The 9,947-nt window shown below is 33.0% G+C and overlaps 3 protein-coding genes across 4 annotated transcripts; all 3 read left to right on the forward strand.

The window, feature by feature from the left end:
* Nucleotides 1-2: 2 nt before the first annotated feature.
* LOC110418123 (transmembrane protein, putative (DUF679)) lies at nt 3-682 on the forward strand (the record flags this gene model as incomplete). Its single annotated transcript, XM_021430751.2, has 1 exon — nt 3-682. A coding segment is annotated over one exon (585 nt), but the record flags the coding sequence as incomplete, so codon positions are not given.
* Nucleotides 683-1,043: 361 nt separating this feature from the next.
* On the forward strand, nt 1,044-1,468 carry LOC110418316 (uncharacterized). The gene has a single exon (XM_021431010.2). It carries the CDS (start codon nt 1,130-1,132, stop codon nt 1,409-1,411), a length of 282 nt encoding a protein of 93 aa, XP_021286685.1. The 5' UTR covers nt 1,044-1,129; the 3' UTR covers nt 1,412-1,468.
* Nucleotides 1,469-3,939: 2,471 nt separating this feature from the next.
* On the forward strand, nt 3,940-9,947 carry LOC110418005 (putative DNA (cytosine-5)-methyltransferase CMT1). 2 transcript variants are annotated; one of them, XM_021430621.1, is made up of 22 exons: nt 3,940-4,248; nt 4,348-4,388; nt 4,793-4,886; nt 4,990-5,097; nt 5,198-5,320; nt 5,418-5,517; nt 5,695-5,879; nt 5,979-6,044; nt 6,130-6,414; nt 6,618-6,676; nt 6,760-6,826; nt 6,946-7,275; nt 7,350-7,418; nt 7,525-7,611; nt 7,687-7,774; nt 8,378-8,499; nt 8,580-8,684; nt 8,769-8,812; nt 8,901-8,970; nt 9,063-9,166; nt 9,490-9,686; nt 9,822-9,947. In XM_021430621.1, the coding sequence occupies exons 1-21, from the start codon at nt 4,033-4,035 to the stop codon at nt 9,659-9,661; spliced, it is 2,535 nt and encodes an 844-aa protein (XP_021286296.1). In that variant the 5' UTR covers nt 3,940-4,032; the 3' UTR covers nt 9,662-9,686; nt 9,822-9,947. The 2 variants fall into 2 exon arrangements, with proteins under 2 accessions (XP_021286296.1, XP_021286295.1); XM_021430620.1 differs by having other exon boundaries at nt 9,775-9,941.

The following is a 9,947-nucleotide window of genomic DNA, read 5'->3' on the forward strand; positions in this document are numbered from 1 at the left end:
AGCCTGATGAAACACCAAGATCCCCATCGAGACCGCCCAGTTTATCTCAACGTGCGATCTCGCAGACCTTGACAAGCACGGCAAACTTAGCCAACCTTCTTCCTACAGGCACGCTCCTGGCCTTCCAACTCCTCATGCCGATCTTCACCAACAACGGATCGTGCGATTCCGCCATCCGCCCCATGACGCTTGTCCTCCTCTTGCTCCTCGCCCTTTCCTGCTTCCTCGCTTGCTTCACGGACAGCGTCAAGTCATCGGATGGACAAGTTTACTACGGTTTCGCAACGTTCAAAGGGATGTTCCTGTTTGACTACCCCGATCCCACAGGTTCAACACTGCCCGACCTGAGCAAGTACAGAATCAAGTTCATTGATGGGGTTCACGCAGTCTTGTCTGTGCTCGTGTTCGGCGCTGTGGCTTTGAGGGACAAGAACGTTTTGAACTGTTTCTATCCGACACCGAAACACGAAACTCAGGAGGTTCTGAGCATCGCACCGGTCGGAATCGGGCTCATTTGCAGTTTGTTGTTTGTGGTGTTTCCAACCAGAAGACACGGAATTGGCTACCCGATTACACATGGCAAATAATTGTTCATTTTGTTCAACGACTTCCCCTTTTCCCTATTTATTTGTTTATTTATTTTATTCAAAAATAATAGAATAAATTACACAAGTTAAATTAATTTTAACTTTTTTTTACGTATTTTTATGTTTATTTTCTGTTTACTTGTATTTAATTTATTATAAAGTTAGATGTAATGAAATACGAATTCACTGTAAACTTATAATATTTATACATTATCGTTTAATTATAAAATACTTCAAAATGTATGAAGATAAATATTTAAAATCTATATATTATGAGTATATAATAGTAATATATGGTAGTCAAAAAAATTTTCTAACAAATATCATACTAACTAAATTTGACCTTATCCTTCCACAATAGACTTTAGCCTGAACGGTGCTGGAAACAAGTTGAAACAGTCAACCTTCATTGGTTTACGCTCTAGCTTGAATATTGCAAGTTTCGTGGACCTTGTCTCTTCGGTTCATGCATATAAGTAGTCAATTAAACTCCAAATAATCAAAAAGACAAAAAAAGGAAAATTTGAAAGTAAATCAGCAGAATGTCTAGCGCCAAGGAGCAAACTTCCCCAAGGGGCGAAAGCCAGAGCCAGAGCCAGAGCCAGAGCCAGAAGAAAGAAACGCTGGAAGGGCTACCGTTAGAGAGCAGCCCTTACGTCAAGTACCGAGATTTGGAGGATTACAAACGCCAGGCCTACGGCACGGAAGGACACCTCCCAGTTGAGATAAAGCAAGGCGCAAGCGGCAGCACCGATGCCCCTACGCTAACCGGAGCCGCCGTGTCCGACGCTAAGTCCATCCTCACCAATGCTTCCGGCAACTAATTAAAGGCATCATGTCGCATTTAATAATATATCAAAGTTTTGATTATTATTAATTAATTATATTATTAGTTTTTTTAATTTTGGGACCGTGAAAAAATAATTAATACATGCATCTTCCTTGTAGTTTTAATATATATTACGGAAATTGTAATCAATAACTAAAATGTATGTATATTCATTCATAAAATTAGGTTTGATTTTTTTAGGGGGGATTCAGGCTATGTACTTTTGTCCCATAATGTTGTATTAGTTTGACTTTTCAATTAAAGATTTTTAATTGATTTAATTAAGCTATAACAAATGAAAACTTGATTTTAAAACATTTAATTAAAATGATTAATTCATAAAAAGTTATCAAACTTAAAGAAAGTTATTTTTAAAAAATCAAAGTCAAATATTAATTATAGGGAGTATCTATTATCTTATAAAAATCGTTTGGCTAAATGCTCAACTTGGGATTAAATGTTTTAGTACTTTTTAATTAAGGCCAAACATTTCAATTGTAATAATTAATTGCTAAACGTTTTTTGATTCTTTATGATTAAGGGTTGACGAGTTGATTGAGCATGTATTACATGAGATAAAAAATCACATTAAAAATATAGTTGTTACATTATGTTAAAAATTTAGTTATTATATACTATGTTAAAAAATGTAATTATTATATGTTATGTTAAAGATTTTATTGTTACACGTTATATTAAAGATTTAATTGTTACACGTTATATTAAAAAATATAATTGTTATCCGCTATATTGAAAATTTAATTGTTATATGTCATATTGAAAAATGTAATTATTACACGTCATGTTGAAAATTTAGTTATTACACACTATATTGAAAAATGTAGTTGTTATCCGTTATATTGAAAATTTAGTTATCACACGTTATGTTGAAGATTTAGTTGTTATAAGATTTAGTTGTTATACATTGAAAATTTAGTTATTACACGTTATATTGAAAAATATAATTGTTATCCGATTTATTGAAAATTTAATTATTACATGTCATGTTGAAAAATATAATTTTTACATGTCATGTTGAAGATTTAATTGTTATACACCATGTTAAAAATTTAGTTGTTATATACGATGTTGAAAAATATAGTTGTTGTTTGCTATGTTGAAAATTTAGTTATTACACGTGTATTTTTAAAAATATAGTTATTATATACCATGTTAAAGATTTAATTATTATACATCATATTGAAAATTTAGTTGCTCATATGTTATGTTAAAAATTTAATTGTTACACGTCATATTGTAAAATATAATTGTTACAAGCTATATTGAAAATGTAGCCATTATATGTCATATTAAAAATTTTAATTAATACACGCTATGATAATACATACTCACACATAATTTGAACCATTTTAACTTAACAAAAACAATTTTTTAATAAAATTACTTTACAAAGTCAACGTCCATGTTATGTGCATATCTTATACGTAATTTTAAATTGATAAAACTCAAAAATTTTGATCCCAAATTGAATATTTAGTCAAATTATTTTAATAATAAGAAATAATTATTTTTTAGTTTTCTTCTATCTAGTAAAATTATAAAAGTGTTCATAAGTCGAGTTAAGTTTATTGAATAATTTTTGAAAATCAAAGCTCAAGTTTGACTCAATCTATTTATTTAATTATTTACAAATAAATAACTTAATTGGTTAAGTTTCAAAATATATGTCTAAACCTTTATTTAAGTTGATCTAACTATGTGAGTTTAGACAAGTAGGTGGATTTTTGAACACTTTTATGAAGATATATAAATATGTTAATTTTTTTATTTTATTATTTTTTAAAGTAAAATATTCTTAATTTTTTAAAATTTTATCGAAATTACATGAAAGTTTATTAGTTTTCCAAATGGATACTCCGTCTTCAAAAAAAAAATTTTCGCTGTGCATGTAAGTTTAGTTATTAATCAATTGTTAATATTTTCGTTAACTTATTGATGTGGCAAGAATAAAAATATAATTTTACCTTTAATTAATTTTTATAATTACTATTATATTTTTTTATTAATTAAAAAAAAACTCTACATGAGATGAAGAGTATCAGTAAGTGTTTTTTATTTTTTATAAAATATAACAATAATTTTTTAAAATTTTGTTAACGGTGTTCATATTCTTAAGATGAAATATCTATTTTGAAAATTAATATATTTTCGGGTAATTTTGATCAAAATTTAAAAAGTAACTTTATTTTATTTTTTACAATAAGGATGAATGAATTGTTTAATTAAAGAATTTTTTTCCTTCCATATTGTGCATCTATTCTTTGTGTTTTTTTGGCAATGGTGCATCAATTATTTGAATTCCCATTCTCCCAAACAAGTTAAAAATTAAAGAGAAAAATCATGTGCTGACGTGTCAAATGGTAACAGGTCTGTCACCCTTTTAAATACATAAACTATCACCCCGTAAAACAAATTTTGAACCAAAATTCCCGCCCGCTGACCAAAAAACTATTTCCTCCCAGAAAGGTAACTTTCCCTCCATTCCAACGTCTATTTTCTCTCTTTCCAAACACCCAAAAAAAGTGAAAAACCCTTTCGCATCCCTCTATTCATTTTCCATCTCCGAAACTCTCTCCGCTTTGTCTCGAGCTGCAAATGGGGAGGGGTTCGAAGCGAAAGGTCGAGAAGCAGCAGCTCGATGAACCTATCGATTCAGAATCCGAAACGCAAAGCGAGGATTCGACTACCTTGTTGCATCCTCGATCGAAGAAAGGCCGAAAGGTTGCACGAGACGCTGAGCTCTGTCTCGTTGGCCCACCCATTGTGGCCGATGAAGCCCGACGCCGATGGCCTTTGAGATATCAGTCAAAGGTTAGACACATTAAAATGAAGATTATTTTGTTTCTTTTTCCCTTTATAGCATAGTTTTGCCCTGATTATTTGTTTAGTTTTGGTTTTTCTGAACTGCAGAATAAGGTTAAGAAGCATGCTGTAACTGAGACTTCAAATGAGTAAGTTCCTGCACTTTTAAATCACCTAAGTTTATAGTATTCGTTAAAAAGCTGCAGTTTTCTTTTTAAATGATTTACAAGTTACGTTGCTGCTATATTGCAGTGATGGATAATTTTTGTTGTTGATATTTTAGAAAATTTTTAAAGTTGATCACAGCTCATGGAATAGAACAAATCTTTTGTTACTTTACGCAGAACAGAAACTTGTGAATCGATCAACAGTGTGATAGATTGAGTTTTAGTGTATAGGTTATATAATTCGCCTTCAATTGGTTGATTTTGGATGTTTCATTGTTTTTTTTCTTCACAAGAATGTATAAATTCATTGTTCATTTGTTTAGTTGATTCTTGTTGATACATTTATGTTCTTAAATTTTGGTTTGTGTTTTTTACCCAATTATAAGTGAGGAGGACGATGTACTGCAAGCAAGAAATCATTATGATAGGGCTAAGGTTGATGGTTGTCTCTACAAATTAGGTGATAATGCGTATGTTCAGGTTTGCTATTCTGTGTCTTTACACTTTTGTATTCAGAGCTTTCTGTAGTTTTATTTTTTAATTACATTGAGTATAAATATTACGTATGATCTTTTGCTTTCAGGCAGAAGATGGCAATCTTAATTACATTGCCAGGATTGTTGAATTATTTGAAACAATTGATAAAAAACCATATTTTAAAGCTCAATGGTTTTATAGGCCTGAAGATACAGTGAGAACATCTTTCTTTAAAGCTTGGTGATTTTGATAGTTTATTTCTTATTTCAATTTGTTTAAAAAGTATTGATTATTAAATGTTTGAATATTTCTAGGTTATTAACAAGGATAACACACATTTGATTGATAAGAGACGAGTGTTTCTCTCTGACATCCATGATGACAATCCATTGAATTGTATCCTCTCCAAAGTAGAAATTGCTCAAGTTGCACCAAATGTATGACTAACATTCATTTCACATTAATTGTTCTTAGTATATTGATGGTTTGTTATATATTGCTAATATAAGGTTTAAACTATTTGTTTCATCTCAGATTGACTTAGTTGCAAAAGACAGAACAATCCCACAATCCGAACTATATTACGATATGAAGTACTCCTTACCATACTTGACATTCAAAAATATAGTCGCTGGTAATATGTTATTATTATTGTATTGATTTTGGAGGATATCTATAATTACAATTAAGCTAAAAATTAAATAAATAATACTTGTCTTCTGTTTCTTAATGGTTGATGCTGCTGTATTTTTTTGTTGATTATATGATTTACTTGTTTCGTGAACTATGAGAACTTTCTTGATAATTGCAGAAACTCCAAAAAGAGATAGTGATACATCATCCGTAGTTTCGAGTGAGTGTGGTTCGAGTGAGTGCAATTCAAATAATACTACTTCACAAGTTGAGAGGTCTTTGCTAGATCTATATTCTGGTTGTGGGGCTATGTCCACTGGCCTTTGCATGGGTGCCTCCTTATCTGGTGTAAAGCTAGTCACAGTAAGTTAATAAATGCATAACATTTTAACTCTATTCTTTAATTTTTCACTTCTAGTTGGTATTTGATTGAGAGTTTTTTCCCTACTTTTGGTATGGCAGAGGTGGGCTGTTGACATAAATTCCTATGCTTGTAAAAGTTTGCAATGGAATCATCCTGAAACTAAGGTAAACAGTTTAATGTTTGATAATTATTAATAAAATTATTATATGATTTCACACTGACTTATATATCTCCTCAAATGATAATTAGGTGAGAAATGAGACTGCAGAGGATTTTTTGTGTTTACTGAAGGAGTGGGAAAAGTTATGCCAGAAATTCTCCTTCCTTGGAGCAGACGAACCACTTGAAAATGTTTCTAGTGAAACTAGTGATGAGGAGGATGATGATGGCCAGGAATGTGAAGAGGAACCTGAAAAAGAAAGAGAAGATGATGGAGACTCTGAGGATTCCTCTGAAGAATTTGAAGTTGAGAGATTATTGGATATTTGTTTTGGTGATCCTAACCATGTGAACAATCCGGGATTATATTTTAAGGTATCGTTATATCTCTAAGAATGAAGAATTGGTACTAGCTGATGATAGTTTGTTAGTTTTATTATTATGTCATATTCTGTCTTCTTTTATTTTAGCATATAATGGCTTTTTGAAAGCTTATGTGCACTAACTATTCATTACAATTAAGCTTTTCTTTCTGGATTAATGCTTTACATTTTTATTGTTTTGGGTCTTAAATGTAGGTGCGTTGGAAGGGTTACGATGTGAGTTATGATACTTGGGAGCCTATGAAGGGTTTGAGGTAATTTGTTCAATGAATATATACCCATCAGATCATTGACTTACCTTGTGATTCATTTTTTTAATGTATAATCATGTTTTCAGTAATTGTCAAGAAAAAATGAAGGACTTTGTAAGGAAAGGGTACAAGTCAAACATATTGCCTTTGCCTGTAAGTCTTTTGATTGTTATATAGACTCATTAGATTGGTGGCATTTGTAAAATAATTTTCTACTTTACATTCAGTGTAATGATGGTTTATTTTGTTTTTCTTTATCTTTTGTTTTGTAGGGAAATGTTTACTTTATATGTGGAGGCCCCCCGTGTCAAGGCATAAGTGGGTTTAATCGCTTTAGAAATGGAAATGCCCCGTTAGATGATATAAAAAATAAGCAATTAGTGGTGTATATGGATATTATAGAGCATCTGAAACCGAGATATGTTTTAATGGAAAATGTTGTAGACATTTTGAAGTTTGCTAAGGGTTTTTTGGGACGTTATGCCATCGGCCGTTTAGTTTCCATGAATTATCAAGCTAGAATGGGGATGATGGCTGCTGGATCTTACGGGGTTGCACAATGTAGGATGAGGGTTTTTCTGTGGGGTGCACATCCTTCAGAGGCAAGTATTTTGAAACTTTATAATATGACATTATAAGATTGTTAGTTTAATACTTCATTGTCTTTTTCCTTTAGAAATTGCCTCAATATCCATTGCCAACTCATGAGGTTGCACTTAGAGGACACGTTCCAAATGAGTTTGAGGTATATATGTTGCTTAACTAAAGTAATTTAGGTTGCTATAAGAATAAGATCTCATTAGTAGATACTAACTCTTTTTTTTAATTAAATCTAATTGTCTTGAAAATAGGAAATCAGTGTTGCTTATAGTAAAAGTGATACTTGTCAGTTGGAAAGGGCTCTTACTCTTGGTGATGCGATATCTGATCTTCCACAAGTATGTGCTTTTTCCTCAATGAATAATTGAGTAGACTTGGGATCCTATTATTTGAGTTTCACTACATCTTATTAGGTTAACAATGATGAGAGCGAGGATCAGAGGAAGTATGGCAAAGTTGCTCGAACAGAGTTCCAAAAATATATTAGATTGCAAAGAAAGGGTATGTTTCCTTTCACAAAAGAAATACAACATGGACGTACCATATTCTAACATGATAGATGTTAAGTCATGGCCCTTGTGAACTAGTTTATCATTTGGGTATTGGTTAGACTTTTTCGTGCTTGCTACTATATGACTCCTGCATTCACTTCTTCCCAGTGTACCTTTTTTCATTAACAGCTTTGAAAGGTTTTTCTTGTCATTGAGTCTATCCTTTGATCATTCAGTGCTTCACATCATCAGTTGCTCTAAAGTAAGTTCTTTGCGAAGTGTGTAAGAAGCCATACTGGATAAGATTGACATCCACTTCCACCAATTTCCATACAGAATTTTGAAAATGTTAGATGCTGCCTATTTTGGGGTTAAGAATATTGGCAGATTAATTAGTCATCTGATATGCCTATTTTGAAAACTGTTTTAGTTTTACTCCCTCAACTGCCACTGATCTGCCAGAAACTAATCCTGTAGTCTTGCACCTGCATCATCTAAAATTTCAGTAATCATTTTTTAGATTTTCTTATATATACATTATTATTAAAATGAAAACCAGCATGTTGTCCTTGTCCTCATCACTATCTTACAACCATGGTTTTGCAATATGTAGATGTAATAAATTTGACAGTTGATACTCGACATGCATCATCCTTGGGAATGCTATATGATCACCGGCCTTTGCAATTGAATGCTGACGATTATGAACGTGTTTGCCACGTTCCAAAGAGGAAGGTATGTGCGGTATACCCGTTTATGGTGCTTGGGCTTGGCATATTTCTCATTTCTCAATAGCTGAGCTTTTATTTTTCCAGGGTGCGAATTTCAGAGATCTACCAGGTGTAATAGTTGGTGAAAATAACAGGGTAGAGTGGGACACAACAATGGAAAGAGTGAAGCTCAAATCTGGGAAACCATTGGTATTATGTTGTGCACAGCTCTCTTCTTGTTCATTAAATTTACTTCACGATAACTTTTTCCTAATTTGTTAATTATTTTAATAGGTGCCTGATTATGCTATGAAGTTTGTCAAAGGGCGGTCAACCAAGTAAGTACCCCATAACTATTACTAGTGAATTCTGACTTTTGCTTCAATGTTATATTCTGAACAACCTTACCTGTTACTTGGAATTTAGGCCATTTGGTCGTTTGTGGATGGATGAAATTGTTAAAACAGTAGTAACAAGGGCTGAACCTCACAACCAGGTTTTTTCTCCTGTTTCCATGTCCTGGCCGTATGGGTGGGTGTTATCCAAATATATTCTAGTGCTTACTTCGAAATCGAACTTTTTTGGCAGAGCATCCTTCATCCTTCCCAAGACAGGGTACTCACAATCCGTGAAAAGGCTAGACTACAGGGGTTCCCGGACTGCTATAAGCTTTTTGGGCCTATCAAGGAGAGGTTTGTTGAGCAAAGTTCAAGTTTTTAAGATTGCCATAATTTAGTCTTATCCATATTTGTTGGACGTTCAGTTTATTTGGTATTGAAGAACATTTCTTGCCATAGGGAATCTCAATGCTGCTTTTAGCATATCTTTAGTTCTAGGTATCTCTTTTCATCCATTTATGTAGGTGCCCTTATTTAATTACAATGGTTCTGCTACGTAATAATTTCAATGTTTTTCTTTCAGTGGGTAAAGGTCACTTACAATAGTGTCTTGCTTCATTTCACATTAGAGTGGCACAGGCTAATTGCACACATTGTTTTTTGTTTCTTTTTTTCAGATATATACAGGTTGGAAATGCTGTTGCTGTTCCAGTTGCTATTGCATTGGGATACGCATTTGGTTCAGCATGCCGAGGAGTGTCCGATGATGAGCCTTTGATAACCCTTCCTTTCAAGTTCCCAAAGTGCCTTGCACGGTCTTCACAAATAGAAGCAGATGATTCTGATTGAGGAAGTTCCCAGCAAATAAAATTTGGTATTGCCCCCTGCATCCTTTTTATCACTCATGTTTGCTGTCGATTGCCAGTTGAGTGGATTATGACAGAAATATAAGCATTTCTCAGGAGTTTTGCCTCATTTCCAAGAATAACAGGAAGGATGTTGACTGCAGAAGGACGTTTATCGGCAGACGGGCATCTCCTTTCGTGGTTCCCTGTATACATCCCCGTTGGGTTGAATTGGATTAAGCATGTTGTTCTGCTTTAGACTTCTGTGCAATCAAATGCACAAAGAGGGG

The sequence above is a fragment of the Theobroma umbraticum genome, unplaced genomic scaffold (assembly GCF_002168275.2).
Source record: "Theobroma umbraticum cultivar Fairchild unplaced genomic scaffold, ASM216827v3 scaffold_50.0, whole genome shotgun sequence".
Taxonomy (NCBI): Eukaryota; Viridiplantae; Streptophyta; class Magnoliopsida; order Malvales; family Malvaceae; genus Theobroma; species Theobroma umbraticum.

Bases quoted from the DNA above. Each gene is read 5' to 3' on its own strand.
- LOC110418005 (XM_021430621.1), top strand. From the start codon at position 4,033: ATGGGGAGGGGTTCGAAGCGAAAGGTCGAGAAGCAGCAGCTCGATGAA. The intron at 6,827-6,945 runs GTAAGTCTTTTG...TTTGTTTTGTAG, and splicing joins CAAACATATTGCCTTTGCCT to GGAAATGTTTACTTTATATG. The intron at 7,612-7,686 runs GTATGTGCTTTT...ACATCTTATTAG, and splicing joins CGATATCTGATCTTCCACAA to GTTAACAATGATGAGAGCGA.
- LOC110418316 (XM_021431010.2), top strand. From the start codon at position 1,130: ATGTCTAGCGCCAAGGAGCAAACTTCCCCAAGGGGCGAAAGCCAGAGC.